At 47.4% G+C, this 16087-nt stretch overlaps 1 protein-coding gene across 3 annotated transcripts in view; it reads left to right on the top strand.

Moving 5' to 3' along the window:
• Positions 1-14382, top strand: part of RABL6 (RAB, member RAS oncogene family like 6) — a 58689-nt gene extending 44307 nt beyond the window's left edge. For all 3 annotated transcript variants that reach the window (XM_055804098.1, XM_055804107.1, XM_055804116.1), the window contains 5 exons: positions 6630-6842; positions 7512-7863; positions 9720-9891; positions 11598-11647; positions 12255-14382. In XM_055804098.1, the coding sequence (XP_055660073.1) occupies positions 6630-6842; positions 7512-7863; positions 9720-9891; positions 11598-11647; positions 12255-12452 (985 nt within the window). In that variant the 3' untranslated portion in view covers positions 12453-14382. The remainder of the gene's footprint in view (positions 1-6629; positions 6843-7511; positions 7864-9719; positions 9892-11597; positions 11648-12254) is intronic.
• The last annotated feature ends 1705 nt before the right edge of the window (positions 14383-16087 follow it).

Below are 16087 nucleotides of genomic sequence, written 5' to 3' on the forward strand. Positions count from 1 at the left end.
ACTAGATGACCTTTGAAAGTCCCTTCCAAACCAAATTATTCTATGATCCTGTGATTCTATAATTGTCTTCCAGATGGCAGAGAGCTGTGTATATGCTGTAGGCTGGATTTTCTTTCTATTTTTCCTTCTCTTTTTTTTTTTTTCTTTTCCTGGCTTTGATGTTTCTTAACCAAAAAAGAAGGGAAAAGGGATTGTGTATGCTGAGCTGCTCAGACAAGAGGATGTGCAGCAAGCTGTCTGAAAGCAGACTGTCACTTAAGAGAAGACCTAAGCATACTCACAGGCTCTGCATCCCTCTGCTTAGAATAGTCCTTGCCTGCTGCCTCTGTCATCAATATGGGATTAACTAGGAGAGTAATTAAATGCTCATACAACTCATCTGTGAACATGGTAGCTTCTGCATCTTTTGACATCTTTGTCGTGATTCAGTGTTCTCTAGTTCAACCACAACTACTTTAAATCATTGCTCTGTGTGAGGCTTGATGCCTTTCTAATGCAGGTCAGCCTGAATCATCATCCCTTGTGATGGTAGAACACGTGGATGTTTTATTAAAAAAGAAAAAAGAAGGAAAGAAAGAAAAAAGTGATGGTTGCTAGAAGCATGCTGGCCTACAAAACATCTTGGTCATGGCTGTGGCTGAGCTGGGATATTTTTCTGTATTTTAACAAGGAATAGGAGAGTCAAGGCTGACCTTCCTGGGGTTTGCTGAAGGACTGGGTCCTGAAGTGCCCTTAGGGCTCTTCAGCTGCAGTTCTTGATGTGGGTAGCAGGCTGGATCTTTAACAAAGGCTTTTCTTCTCCAGAATGTCAGTCATTGGAAGGAAATAGACGTTAAACTATATACAAAAAGCCAAGAATCTCAAACAGTGGTGCAAGAGCCCTGCTCCTTGGCTGTAAAGTTGTCATGCTCTGGCTGCTATGATGCCCTTCTGTGCTCTGTCCCCAGTCTTGGTAGATTTCCATGTGAGCTGGTGGGGACAGAAAGAGGGACACCTTTGAGCATTCACAGAGCACAGAGAGGGCACTTCACAGCTTCATCCTTTGATGAGTGGTAACCATCTGCGGTTAGAACAGCTCTCTTTCCCTAGGAAAAGACCTTGCAGCACATCCCTGCAAATTCAAATGCTCATTACTCTGCTGCAGCTTGGCATCCATGTCTTGCTCTGGTTTCTTATGTAGTTCACACAGTTTTCTTGGTGGTCTGGCAATTTTACCTTCTATTTCTTGCCAAAAAGGGCCTATGACAATAAGCCAGATGTGGTGAAATTCAGAGATGTAGATGTGGTTCTGACCATGACCTGCAATAATTGATTGCCTTCAGGATGCCAATTACTACCCCATGGTGCCCAGGAGCAATGTAAAGGTTCTGTAAGCACTGTCCCTAATAATCAGCTTCTACTGCAGTGGTAGGTTTTTATAGTTGCAACAAAATGTGCTGCTGCAGAAATTTATCTCTGACCTAAAGAACACGAGAGTTACCTTGTGAAACCACTCAAACCTAATGGAGATTTTGTTGGTTTTAAAAAATTAAATATGGGAAGCTGTTTTCCCCTTGCATCTGAGTGAAGAACAAAGCCTCTTTGCCCGTCATTGGGCAGCACTGAAAAGAGCCTGGCTCCATCTTCATTGCGCCTTCCTTCAGTTATTTAAATACATTTATAAAGTCCCCCCAGGCCTTCTCCTCTCTAGACAAGCAGTCCCAGCTGTCATGTGGGAGAGCCTGTCCTCATGTGAGAGATGGTCCAGTCACTTAATCATCTTCATGGCCCTTCATTGGCCTGTCTCCAGTATGCCCATGTCTGTCCTGTACTGAGGAGCACCCAGAACTGGACACAGCACTCCAGATGCGGCCTTACCAGTGCTGAGCAGAGGGGAAGGATCACCTCCGACCTGCTGGCCGCAGCCCAGGATACCACTGGCCTTCTTTGCAGCAGGGGCACCTTGCTGATTATGTTGACGTTCACCAGGACCCCCAGGCCCTCTTTCGCCAGGCTGCTTTCTGGCTGGGCAGCCCCCAGCATGAACTGATGCCTGGGGTTGTTCCTCCCCAGGTGCAGGACTCTGCGTTTCCACTTGCTGAACTTCAGGAGGTTCCTGTTAGACCATTTCTCCAGCTTGACAAGGTCCCTCTGGGTGACAGCATGTCCCTCTGGCACATCAGTCACTCCTCCCAGTCTGGTGTCATCTGCAAACTTGCTGAGGGTATACCGTGCCCCATTATCCAGATCATTAATGAAGACGATAAACAGGACTGGGCCCCGTATGACCTCCAACTAGCCTTCATGCCACTGATGACCACCCTCTGGGCACAGCCATTTAGCCAGTTTTCAGTCCGCCTCACTATCTGCTCATCCAGCCTGTACATCAACAGCTTCCTGCAAGGATCTTCTGGGAGATGGTGTCAAAGACCTTAATACAGTTCAGGTATTCACTCTCCTCTCATCTACCAGGCTAGTTATCACATTATAGACTTTTATCAAGTTGATCAAACATGACTTGCCCTTGTCCGGGCTACTGCACCTGGCCAGATTCAATTCCCTTTGGGTTTTAGCTTTCCTGATTTCAGCCCTGGATGCTCAGATGATGTCTCCTTACTCCTCTCAGGTTACCCATCCTTGCATCCACCCCCCCTATGTTTACTTTTTGTGTTTGAGTTTGTCCAAGAGTTCCTTGTTATCCACACAGGCCTCCTAGCATTTTTGCCTGACTCCTTATCTGTTCAGATGAACCGCTGTTGAGCTTAGTGGAGGTGATCCGTGCATATTAATCAGCTTTCATGGGCCCTTCCTCCCTCCAGGGCCTGGTCTTAAAAGACTCATCCAGGCAAATCTTTGAAGAGGCCACAGTCTGTTCTCCTGTAGTCCAGCTTGCTCTTTACCCTCCTTCCTGCCCTCAGGATCCTAAACTTCACCAAGGCTGCATTTGACCTTCACCTTCCCAACACGCCCCTCATTTTTTGCGGGTATGAAGTCCACCAAAGCACCTCTCCTTGCTGTCTCCTCTGTCACTCGGAGGAGGAAGCTATCAGTGCACTCCAGGAACCTCTGGGATTGCTTACATCTTGTTGTCCTGTCCCTCCAACATGTATCAGGTTAGTTGAAGTCCATGAGGACCAGGGCATGCAAACATGAGGATGCTCCCATCTTTTTGTAGAGGACCTGATCCATTTGTTCTTCCTGGTCAGGCAGCCTGTGGCAGGCACCCACTGTGGCGTCACCTTCACCTGTCCTCTCCTGAATCCATAAGCTCTCAGTTGGCTCCTCATCCGTCCACAGGCAGAGCTCCATGCACTCCAGCTGCTCCCTCTCATAGAGGGGAAGAGGGGAAGGTCTTGTTCTTATTGGAAGCAGCATGCTATGCTGTGTAACCGAACTGCTTCCTGAACTCAAGGGTATGTTTACTTTCGTTTGTAAGAACTTGTTTGCTTTTCTGAGCTTCAGAAAGAGGCTGTAAAGTCCGGGATTTCTTGTCTGTTTTGTTGACGTAGGGAATTCTTGATTTTTTTGCAGTGATGTCATGTGACCTTTTCCCGTTCCCTACTGCATAACATCTCTAAACAATGGAGCAAGAGTTGACACAGAGCAGTAATGTTAGAAAAAAGCACTGGTTTTTAAGCGTACTATCAGTGAGGAATGTGCTCATGCCTGTGGAACAAGACTACTCTTGCCCAAAGATCAGACAGCTGCTGAGACTTCCAGCACTTACTGATGTCTCTTTGTTGCGATAGCTAAATCCCAGCACAGATCTGTAGAGGTTAATGGAGTCCTGGGTTTTGTTTAATGGCATGTGACGGTTCTCTAGTTTGCAATAAAGAGAACAGTTTCTTTACCAGTTAATTAGGAAGGCAGTTCCATCTCCCAGTTTGCTGTTTTAGAATTTTATTTGCTGCTCTTTAGCCTGATGCCCTGAACCAGTGCGTATGTGACTGCACTGCAGGAGCTAATCTGGCTCCACATGGGCTCTCCTCTTCCCTCTTGCCCAGTCAGGCTGGCCTAGGTCCAGCGGTGGACTGTAGGTGTCTGGAAGTGAGTTTATGCTGTACCTAACGGTATTCCTGATCTGTCTTCTCAGCATCACTAGACATTTATCCTAAACATTGATTAGATTTCCTTGTCCTTACATCTGAAAGGCTTTGAACTGATTCTTTGCTTTTATGTCACCTGCTATTTATGTAGTTGTACCCAGCTGCACTAGACCAAGCAGGAGAAGCTGAGGACACTGGCTGGTTCACAGTAGAAGACCCCCATCTTGCAGAATACAGGCATGCAGGCTCATCCTGCAGTGTGTGATTCCCTCAGCTTATCTGCTTTATTAAGATTTTGGGGGTTTCCTCTTTCTCTAGGGCAAAAATTGATGTGGCAAGAGGATTCTTTCTGCTCACTGCCCATGGGGCTGGCTCCCCTGGCTGCACGGCAGGGCTGGTGGAACACGGTCAGTCTGGGTTTGAGGAGTGTTCTCCGGTTGCAGCAGGATTTGTTTCATCACCAGCAGCTATTCTGTGTACGTGACGGAGGACTTACTGGGGAAACCCCAATGTGCTCTTTGATCAGTAGCTCAGACGCAGACCTCAGCAAGCCTAGTCACTTTTGGTGGGTACCTGCGCCTGCAAACACGTTGGCTTAACAGTAACACAGGCTTGGCAGCATTTCAGGTGTTGGAGAGAGTGGTGCAATGTGCTTGTTTTTGCATGCTCTGAATTCCTTCCAGCTGGAACCTCAGGACCACAAGCTGATACTAATTTTGCATTGTCAGACCTTGTTTATACTGCAGCAGTGATTTTCCTGACATATATTCACTGCATTGGTTTGCTCTTAAGCTGTCACTCAACGATTTGTGTGGAAGTTATAGATGGAGGCAGTGTATTCACTGCAAAGGGAAATGACCCACTTTATGCGGGTGTGTGTACACATGTGGATGTTCTGTTCAGACTGGGAATGTTTTAAAGGCTGCAGGTCTTGTGTGGTGTACAGTCAAAGGACAGTGGCAGCAGCCTCCAAAGATCTCCATGCTTAACAGAGCAGTGATTGTTAAAGAAATGTAATGTCAGTAGTTCAGAATAATATTCTGCCATGTTTAGGCTGCAACTCCATTTTCTTTTCAGCACACGTCAAGAGAAAACCCTGCCAGTGCTTCGCAGACCTCGGAAATCACTCACTTGTAATTCCTCCAACCTTGGAGGCTGTTTTGGGCACCAGTTTTCTTCTCCTTTGTGTGAGATGGGCTGTGTGCCTCCTTTCTGGCTTGGTATGAGAGCAGCAGTGTTATGGATGAAGGGGCTCTTCAGCCGCCTGTCTCTGCTTAGCTGGGAGCTGTGCTGTGAGTCCTGAAAGCAGAGGGATCCACACCAAAAGCAGAAGGAGGGAGTGGACGTTAGCTGATCTTAGCACTCTAACCCAGACAAGCATTGGTTGTAATCGCGCTCAATGTGCTGCACCGGTTGTCAAAAGCATGGTGTCCCATATGTCACAAAGAACTCCGTTATCCGTTGGCAGATTGATTAATTCTTGAAAACTAACCTGTAAACAGTAACTAGCCATAAGAAGAGCCAGAGTGAGTAGTACAATCATCCAGACTGGTGCTGGCCATGTGCTAGTTACTGGGAATGCCACATTCTTTCCGATTAAGGATTTCAGGGTTTTGTGATTCCTTTTATGCCTCTGAAATCTAATCTGTTCCAAGCTATAATAATTTTTTTGTCTCTGTGTAAAAATGAAGGCTGTGTTTGTACAATCCATATCAAGTTATTAAAAGGACAGTGAGTATTGTGTATGGTAGGTTATCAGGAAGGAGCTGGGTATCTGTTGTGGATAAAGCAAATAGAATGAGGGAAAGTGATAGGAAGGCTCATCAGCCAAGACTGGGGAAAATACCTGTATTCCTGGCATGAGCAAAACCTTCAGAAAGTATTAAAATTGTTGAGTCCTGGGGACATACAGACAAGAATCCTCAGCTAGTATTTTTAGCTCTGAAGCTGTCTATCAGGAGGCCTCTGAACACATAACTGTGTTACATCCAGGGAGTCTGACAGACTCCCAGCTCTAAAAGCGTGTCCTTAAGTTAATTTAATTTGGGGAATGTTAAAGCATGGGTATGATGTCTGGGTAGCTGCCTGCTTCAGGGAGGACCAGAGAAATAGAAATAATTCCAGGAAGCTAATAGCTGCAAGTGAATTCCCATAGTAGTGGCAGTGTATGATCAGGTTTAATTACAAGATGTGGGGATTAGGGCAGGCAGTTCCCACAGTTTAATTGACTGATCCTTGCATGTTGGACTGGGGATGTACTGATAAAGCTGAAGCAACAGGCTGCTCTGTAGTCACCTTTTGCTCACCTTTTCCAGCCGCTTATTTCCAGCCTGAGCAGTAGCAGCTACTGTGTGACACATCCTTCTGGGGCCCATTTTGTCCAGGGTTTGTGCCAGTGCTGCAGCTTGCAGGTCCAGCTTGAACGGGGCAGCAGCTGGGCAGTGTTCAGGGGGAAGGCTGGCAGTGCAGTTGCCCTGGGCTGAGGGACATTGACCCTGAAGTTGGCTGGAGAAACTAGGCAAGCGGCAGTCTGCTTTCAGGGGGAAGCATGTCTGTCCTAGCACATCCGAAGGATGCTGTGTCTGATCGTCGTCTATTTTGCAGCGATGGAGAGGTGCCCGGGGGGAACCCTATGGTGGCAGGTTTCCAAGACGACCTGGATCTGGATGACAAAATCCCCAGCAGACCCATACTGGCAACAGAACGGGTGCCCAGCAAGAATGTCACCCTTTCCAGTGAGGAGGAGGAAGAGGTGAAGGACTCTAAGGTTGTACTCATACCTAATGAAGACATCAGCACGGAGCAAGAAAAAAAAAGGTACAAAGGACAGCCTGAAGTGGGGGTTGTGCTGGCAAACTTGGGCCTTTTCTGGGTCCTGACATTGACAGCTGTGTGGGTTCTGGAAAATCTTGGTGCCTCCATCAGCCTGTTCCTTCAGCTGTAAACTGGGGCTGTATTTACTTAGGGGTGACTGTTTTACGCAGTGTTTTCTGCACCGCACCTCGGCAGGGTGCCTTTGAGCACTGTGCTGCCATGAAATGCCATGGTACATTTCTGCTTGGGAATTGGCCCAGCCTTTCTCTCAAGTTTGAACAAGAGGCTGTAACTGAGCGCTCGAACAGACGTTCATAGCGGTGTGAGAAGGACAGAGGAGTCGAGCCTTGTGGTGAAGGGAGTGGGTGTCATTCACCACACCCTGTGCTGGAGAACGATCAACTGGATCATGTACTCCGTGTACCACATCCTGCGGGTGACAGTCAGGTGCGGCCCACTGGCGCAGGCACCGTACGTCAGCATCCCCAGGGACACGAGGGTTGTCTTCAGCCTCTGAGTGGTGTGTGACCACACACCCCAGGATGGACTGTCACTCCTGTTGAGATACACATTGCAGTTCTTGAGACAGCCTCAGCTATTAATTGGTCATTATGCTTTGCTTTACAGAGCGGGTGTGGACAGGCTCTGACAACTTGGTTTTTTTCTTCTCAGGTCTTCCAGAAATTCTCTGAAACCCCAGAGTGAAGCAATTTTGACCAAAGCAACTGACCTGAAGCCTCCTGACAGTTTACCTCCACGTTCTGGGTCCGAAAGAAACAGCAGCAGCAAGGTCAGCGCTAGCCTGCCAGCTGCTGCCGCCGCTGCCACCCCAGCAGCGACCCAGGCCCCAAAGACCACTTCCCAAAGCAAAGGACATGCTCTCAAGCAGAAAGTGGTCAAAGAGGAAAAGCCTGAGGAGTCTGACAGTGATCAAGAGGGACCAATAGCTACTCAGATGCTCTCATTTGTTATGGATGACCCAGACTTTGAAAGTGAGGATTCTGACAGCCAGAAGAAGAAAATGGTAAATAACATGCATGAATCGCTGTGCACTGCTGTGAAGCTGAGCTTGAAGTGTTGAGGCATCTCACTGAGCAGAGCTTTCATCTGCTCTCCCATCTCTCAGCATCAATCGCAACAAGTCAGGTGCTAAGCAACCTGAAGAGATTGATAAAAGGACAAACCCACTAATGCTCTAATTGTCGAAGCCACGTGGCAAGAAAGTTTGTGCTTATGGGTTTTAATGTGCTGTTTGTTCTCAGTAAGTCCAAAGCATGGTCAGTCCAGCAGCATGAAAGGTATGAAACACAAATACCGTCTACCAAATATACTAACGAAATACAAAGCTGATGGTTTTTCACCCAAAGTTTAACATGTAGAAGTGTGTGCGTGCCAGGGAGAGTGAGATCCCTACAGTCAATCCAGCAATCAAAAGGCCATAACAAAACTTGCTTGACAAAGCTTCTTACTGGAGTAGGAGAATCTGCCTGAGAAGGACTTTCCATATAGCCAGGGGAGCTGTAACGTCTGTGACACGCAGCACGTGGGAAGCTGCTCAGTGCTCAAACACCCGGCGCAGCTGGAGTCCCTTCTGCACCTGTCATGTAGTAAAGGTGGAGAAAACACAGGTGTCTTCTCCGGGCTGGTAGGAACTTTGTGCTGTGACTCCAGATATCCCACATTTCAGAGATCTGTACTTGCAGCCAGCAGAGCAGTCTCTAGAAATTGCTAACTGTGATTGGGATGGGCAGTTGCTGTTCAGGGGTACTCCTGGTGTCTGGGTTAGCTGGTGTTCAGAAGTGTTTGATGTGTTTGCATCATTCCAGAATCCTGCAGAAAGGACTGTTGTCCCAGTTTCTTTGACCTTGCCTATGTGTCATGTTGTTTATGAAATAATTTTCCATTTGTTTAGTATTTTCAGTACATGCTTTTCTTGACACTTCAATATGAAAGCAAAAGTATTTGGAGCAACTTTACTTCTCTTAGCATGCAGTGATGAGAAGCAGGATTTGTGAGGGCTGTTACCATTGCAACAGTGTCAGGGAGATGCGCCACAGCTTGTGAATGCTTTTCAACTGCAAGGTTTACTGGTCAGGCAAAGCCGTAAAAACCACCATTAGCAGGGAGAAGGGGAGCATTGCCTAGATGAGCAGCAGAGCAATGCTGTGTTTGGTCAGTATGGACGATATAAAAAAAGGGTGGTTAACAAATTCTGGAGAGGATCGGTTGGCAGGTATCAGAAGGTCATTAAACTTCATTTCCATTCCCATCGTGCAGAGACAGGGGGTTTTGGGGTTGATATCCAGTCTCTGCAGCATCCTGGGGTTTAGCCCACATTGAAGGGGCAAGTTTGCCCCGGGAGCACGTTCCCTTTTGACTCAGTGAAGGAGTTACTCTGCAAACACAGCCCACTTCCTTGGCCCTGCTGCATGGTGCCTCTGGTACGTGAGACTCCACAGAGCTACACAGCAAAAAGCTTTTGTCTGTCAGGTCTGGAGCTGAGTTTTCAGCTTATTGGATTTGATTTTCCCCAAAACAGAGGTGCCTGCCCAGGGCAGTTAGAGGCTGGTGCTGTTGAGCTAACGCAGTTGAAGGTCTCATTTAATCCCTTTACATCAGGAATTTGATTTTGGTAGCATGAATGCTAAGTTATCAGGGCACACTTTCCAGTACCAGTGCTACTGAGGCATTTTACTGAGGCAAGAAATAAATAGAGCTTATAAAATCAAGAGCATTGATTTCCAGGCAGTAACAGTTCGGTTTAGCTACCATTTCCTTCCCTCCTCCCCACCTGCGAACATCTGACGTCTTTGTGTAGAAAATGCTTAAAGATTTTGGTTGAAAGATTTGTCGGTGTTGTATGCCTGTTCTTGTCTCTAGGATGAATTCCCAGTCAGGGAAGATCTCTCTGAAATATCTGATGACGATACCTCGTTGGCAAAGCCACCCCAACCTGTGAAATCAACGGTCCACTCCTTTAAACTGAAAAATGACTCAGATCTCTTTGGTTTGGGTTTGGAAGAAACTGGTCCCAAGGAGAGCAGTGAGGAAGGTAAAGGTCACACCTTATTTCCACTCTTGCTGATTTTGTTAGGCATCTGTTTTTTTCCAAAATAGTTCCAGGGTGTAAGCAAACCAATTTGCACTAAATAAAATACCCTATGACTTCATGCAGTGCCCTGTGTGAGTTTTTAATGCAGTTTAACACAGCATAAATAACTTTCTTTTAAGTTTTTCCCCGTGGGGAGGTGGGGAGCTTGGCTTGTCTGTGACATCAGCCATGTATTATTTTTGTCCCAGCTGGAAGCAGGAGCACATCTTTCACAGGCTGCTTCTGTACAAGGCTTCCTGCTTAAGTCTTGCATGCCTGGGAAGTGGTGCTCAGCATTGCAGTGCCCACTCCCTCAAGAATTTGGATAACCTTCCAACTTGCTCCTCTGTTTTTGGGAAAGGTGAAGTGGGGTTCTGACCACAACCTAAGCATTCCTCAAGCTCCCCCCACCCCGATCCCCTGAGGGAACATACCTTACTCACACAGATAATTTCTGCTGCCTTGGCATTGCTGCAAAACAACTTCCTATATATCTGCCCCCAGTGTCACCATGAAAGATGGGAAGTTAAAGGCTTACAGGGCGCAAAAGCTGTAAGCAGCACTAAAAGAGAGATATCTTTGAATAGCTATTCCGAAAGTGTAAGCAAGGTGTCACAGGCTACGATGGCTTCATCGGCTTGTCGCTTTGAGTTGCTGAACAGCACAGCTTGAAATAGCAAGTGCATCTGCAGAGGCCCAGGTCAATAATTTAACTTCAGTTTAGCATCTTTAATAATTCAACGTGGGTTCTTCCTGTCTCCTTTTTCTGGGATAAATATAAAAACATATCTTGGTAGTCAGTCAGTTGGAGCTTGACCGGCAATTGGGCTTCTCCGTGGCTGACTTGTATTTACAGATCAGCTGAGGAAAGAAGAGTGCGTAGGTAGCATTGACAATCGAATACCACGTGTGGAACATGGTACAGTTATAAAGTTCCTGTGAAACAGCCAAGTAGATGCTCTCCTGTTCGAGGTTTTGTGCAAAGGCAGTGGCCATTCAGCAAAGTCAGCAGCCACAATTAACTTGGGACAAATGTTTTGATGTGATGGATGCTGGGACTCATTTGATACCGTCAAAGTAGCCACCCCTGTAGAGCAGCACTGGTGCTTTGGCCTCGTAATACAATGTCCATGTGCAGTTTGAGTAACAGTGAGTGCTAGGCTGTCAGGGTGCTCCCATCTGCTGGCACCGTGTCCTGAATGGGCCTTCCATCACTAGCTCAACTCGCAGAAGCACAAACCGTGCCTGGTGGGATTTCCATTTGCCCTGGAATATTCAGTGGTCAGAGAGAAATTGTTCCCAGGAGCTTTTCTTCAGTTCTGGAAATAATAAGCTGGTCCCCAATTTGACCTTTGGACCAGTTTATAGAGCTGGTCTCTGTATTTGTTTCTTGGTAGCTGTGAAGACAGTGAACGCCCAGGCCAGTGTTCATAACACAGAATAATGTAGATAATAATTTAACTTGTTGTATATGGTTAAGTTAGAGTGTGACTGATGGGGCCTCTGTTGGTTTCTGAAGAGGGGCAGTTTGTCCTGAGGTGGTGGGATTGCCTTTGCACAGGGCTCCAGGATGGAGCGTTTTGTTCCCAGAAATCAGGACAGGGCAGGATTGCATCTCTTACACTTTAAATTGATTTTTAAAAAATGTTGTTTTTTTGTTTGAACAGATAAACAACCTTCTAAGGAGAAAAAGAAGAAGAAAAAGAAAAGCAAAGAGGTACTATTTAATTATTGAGAGCTATCTGCCATATTATCTACCAGCCAAGGAGAGGGGTGGCCTTCTACAGTGTACTCTGTGTACCTGGTGGACTTCCTTCCATTCTGGCATCCTATGGCTGGATCTGTGCCTTCTAGGCTCTGCAGACCACAAAGTTTAAAAGCAAGCTTTTAGAACAGTTGAATTTTGAAAAAGCAGTGTGTGAGTTTATACAATATAGGATTAAATAGAGCAGTGCATCTCTGCTGGGCTGAGTCTGTTGATAGCACCATGACTTTTTCCCAGCAAAGAGGTGTCCCTGACAGACCTAATCTCAGAGGCAGCGAGGGAAGTCTGCAGGAGGCTTTGTCTTTGACATTTCTGCCTGTCCAATACTGTGGTATGGTCAGGCACAAACTGCCTGACAGACTATGTATAAACCAGATGGTCTTTCCTCTCTTCTGTCCAAACTCACAGAAGGGTCTTCTGGAATTAAATCCAAGCCAGTCTTGGTAGTAGGTGCTTTGCCCTAAGTAAGGTTCCCGTCGGAGCCAAGTTTCAGGACCGTATATGCAGGGTTACTGGCACGTTCAGAGGATTTACTAATAAAAATTTTCTCATTTTGTAGGAGGAGGAGAAGTCTGCGAAAAAGAAGAGCAAACACAAGAAGAGCAAAGAGAAGGAGGACAGCAAAGAGGAGAAAAAGAAAAAGAAAAAGAAGAGCAAGGAGAAAAGCAGTGAGATAGATGAACTTGAGGCTTTTCTTGGAGGAGGAGGAGCCAGCATGAGCAAGCCGCGAGGAGGTGGGGACTATGAGGAGCTGTAGGCTGGCTGCATGTGTGTGCAGCGGACTCTTCTATCGTGGCTGTCTCCATCTTTTCTTACAAGTCACACCAGGACAGGTGCAGATGTGTAAAGCTTTGGCTGTTTGCCGTATATTCTTTCAAAACAGAGCTGGCAAAACAAAAGCTTTACATCTGTCTGTGCTGTTCTGGTGCATTTGTTACACAAAGAAAATCCAGCTGAGATGTACTTGAGTAAGGGGGAGGTTCAGGGAACAGTTCCCAGGCCCGCTTCCAGGCTGTTGTTTTTTCTCCTTCCAGAGATGCCCTGTTGGGTAGCTGGCAGGTTGTGGGAGGCAAAGGGGGCCTGTTGCCTGCTCTGCCCCTGCTATATTCCTCTCCTACATGCCTGAAATTCCTGTCTTGTTAAGAGGAGTGCAACAAAACATGCCGCATGAATGCATCGTGCTCGCCTGTCTCAAGTCTTTAACTTTTTATCCTTCCTATTTTTTTAATGAGAAAGGTAGTATTGGCCATTGCTCCACCCAGCAGTTGATGAGCTTTAAATCGAGCAGATCATGCTATGGTACAGCTCTCTAAAACAGCAGCCACAGGGCCAGAGTGAGAGAGAGTGTGTGTGATTTTTGGAGTCCTTTGAACGGGACCTTTCTGCGCAGCAGCTTAATTAGCACTCACTGGTGCTGCTGTTGGAATTCATGAAGCCCCATTGACTTCCGTGGCCCCAGTGTCTCAGACACTACACGTAAGCTGCTATGCAGTTTGGGAAAACAATGCAAAGTGCAAATCTAACCTGAAAAAGAGAGAGAAAAATCAGTGCTTTTCTGCATTTCCCACCCTTGAATTTGCATATACTAGAATCCCCTCCCTTTAGTACCTCTCAGGGACATGACTTTCGTGTGGAAATGAAGATATCCAGAGCTTCAGGACTGTCAGCAGGGAAGTGTTAGCATGGCAAGGCATTTGCTTCTCAGGCATTTTACAGTCACGCTGTAAAACACTGGCTGCCCCTCTATACCAAGAGGGACAACCGCTGTAGCTCAGACAGCATCCTTCCTGGTCCCGCTTCTGTCGATACTGCCGCCGTGTTTCCTGGGCCGAGCCTCCCAGCAGCCATCACGCTGCCTTTCCCTGCCCCAAGTGGAGAGCGTCCTCCTACCCCATGAGTTTGGGAAGCCTTTTGGTTTTTGTTTTGAACTTCAACCGGTGGATTAGTACCTGCTCAGCAGCATCGGTTGCCGTTGGATAGGCACTACAGGCCAGCCCTTCGCACTTGTCTGTGTCTCAGTGAGCAGCCCCTGTGCTGGATGGAGCTTGTTAGTTCTCTGTACTCCCTTCTGGTTTGGTTCTGGTGTCCCTTTCACAGCTCGGATGGTGAAGCTCCCTCCAGGTTCTGTGCATTATGTTGCTCTGTTGCTTGCAGGTTGATTTGAGGTTTGGTTTTGTTCTCCCTCTCCCCTTTTTGTTGTAAAATGTCAACCATGAAACCTGGGGTTTCCTTCTACATCCCTATAAAGCAATGTGTTCTTTTGATCCATTATCCCCTCCAGAGTCGTCTTGACCAGCAGGCAGTTACCTGCTCCATTTTTCTTTTTCTTTCCCCCAGCCCCCAAATGCACTTGTAACTGTTTCTCTATAAAACTGGGTTTTCTGCTGCATGAGCAGTATATTGTTCAGGTCTGTTTGCCGTTAGCATTTGCCTACTTCTCTGAGCATTGCTACATTTCATGTGACACTTGCATGGGACAGTTCAAACTTTGCACATCTGGGCAGGAAAAAGTGGACTGGGACATGAATGGTTTGCGGTCTCTTGCGAAAAAGCAGGCTGGTGTTCAAACTTCAGCTGGCTGCGTTCCTGAAAGTGCTTCTGTTCTGTGAAGATTTTGGGTCATGTTCCATTTTGCATTGAAAAAAAACTGGTACAATCCATTCTGACTATAAAGCTCTGTTGTACAACTGCCTCTGCACATCTTCTTCTCCACCACAAGCATATCTGCCTGGGCTTGGGAGCTGTGTGTCCCTCCAGAACTGTTTCACAGAAGGACATCCCACTGCCCCCCTTCCTCATGCTGTTGCATTCTTGCACTTCGCGGAACAGGGCGCTAAATTAAAAACAGTGTAAAAAAAGAAAGTTGAACGTAAAATACCTGAGTTCTTTCCCCAAAACGGAAATCTGTCCTGAGAAAGCTGTTGTTTTCACACAGCATAAGGGAGATGGCGTTTTTGTTCAGCTCTGCTTCCTTGCGAATGCAGCTCTTGGTGAGCAGAAGGCTGTACAGGCGCCGAGTCCCCTGGAAACACTGATGTTGGCATTGGTTTGTCTTTCACCCGGGCCAGATTTGACCGCCGTAGGAGCCTTTACACTCCCTGTGGCTCGTGTTCCTTGTCAACACAAGGAGCTGAGGCAAAAAGAAGGAAAGATGAGTCATTGTGCTCCAAAATACTCCTTTAAAAGAGAAAAAGCAGATGTGAGGGTTCTCTCTACTTACACTAAAGCCCTGGGAGGGTCTGTGGCATGTTTTTGCTTTGGCAGCAAGACCAGAGAAATCCCACCCTGTGGGTGAAGCGGGAGCGTGGAAGGGAATAGCAGCAAAAAGGTGCTTTTTAGACTTCAATTTTTCCCTTTTTCAGGGAATGCTGAACTGGTCAGGGGTGTAGCATGAGGTGTATTCCGGTGCCAGCAAGCGTGAGTGAGGGGAGAAAGAAATAGCCCTTGTCAGAGCTGGGCTCTCCTGTGCCCAGTCTTTCAAATAAGCTAAATATAAAAAGTATGTGTACGTGCCTGTCATTCTGGGGAAGCTTCTGCAGGATCACATTGATATAAATAGTTCTGTGAGCATCTCTAGAGGTACCAGTGCATTTGCTTTTGGGTTTATCAGTCGTCCAAAAAAACCTCAAGAGCTTGAGGCTTGAGGAGCTGCAATTTCTTGCAGTTAACACTGTCCAGAGCTGCCTGCTGTACAAGGTCTCGGTTAGTTTAGAGCAGCAGGAGGGAGAAGTGCAAATATCTCGCGGCATTTGTAGCCAGCCAGCTGGGCCTGGTTCCCAAGCGCAGCAAGGGGAGCCCTGTCCTGGGGGGCTGCTGGAGGCACGCATCTGAAAGCCATGCTGCTCGCTCCCCTGCCTCCACACTGCTGGCTGGTTGAGGTCCGCAGGGCCCTCAGCCATGATACCATTGCATCTTGGCTTCCGCTGTGCCAGCGTGAGGCCGGAGCATTCATCGTAAGTCATGAGAGGTAACTGCCAGGCCCCCTGTTCCCACCCGCTGTGTCTTCTCAGCCGGGATCACTTAGCTGCTGACCGAGCCTCTGCGGCGTGCGGTACCAGAGCTGCATGACGAGCAGCCTCCATTTGCTCGAGCATCGGGCTGGTCTGGCAGCCCTCCAGGGGGAGAGGAGACTGGTCTGCAGGAGTCTGTCTGTCTGCTTTGCGGGCAGCATGTGTAGTATCCCAGCTGGGAGAGCCAGGGCTGTGATGCTGACCAGAGACACGAACGGGAGCTGTGCGCCCAGCATTTATTTTGGGGAGCGTTCCTTGCTGTACCTGTCCCTGGAGTGGGACAATCCAGCATGACAGCAGCTCCTGTCACTTGGCAACTCCTGGCGTGTGACTTGATGCAGCTGCTGCGACAAGATGTGGGTGAAGTCATCCTCCAAGAGCA

This window comes from Falco peregrinus, chromosome 1 (assembly GCF_023634155.1).
Source record: "Falco peregrinus isolate bFalPer1 chromosome 1, bFalPer1.pri, whole genome shotgun sequence".
Classification (NCBI taxonomy): domain Eukaryota; kingdom Metazoa; phylum Chordata; class Aves; order Falconiformes; family Falconidae; genus Falco; species Falco peregrinus.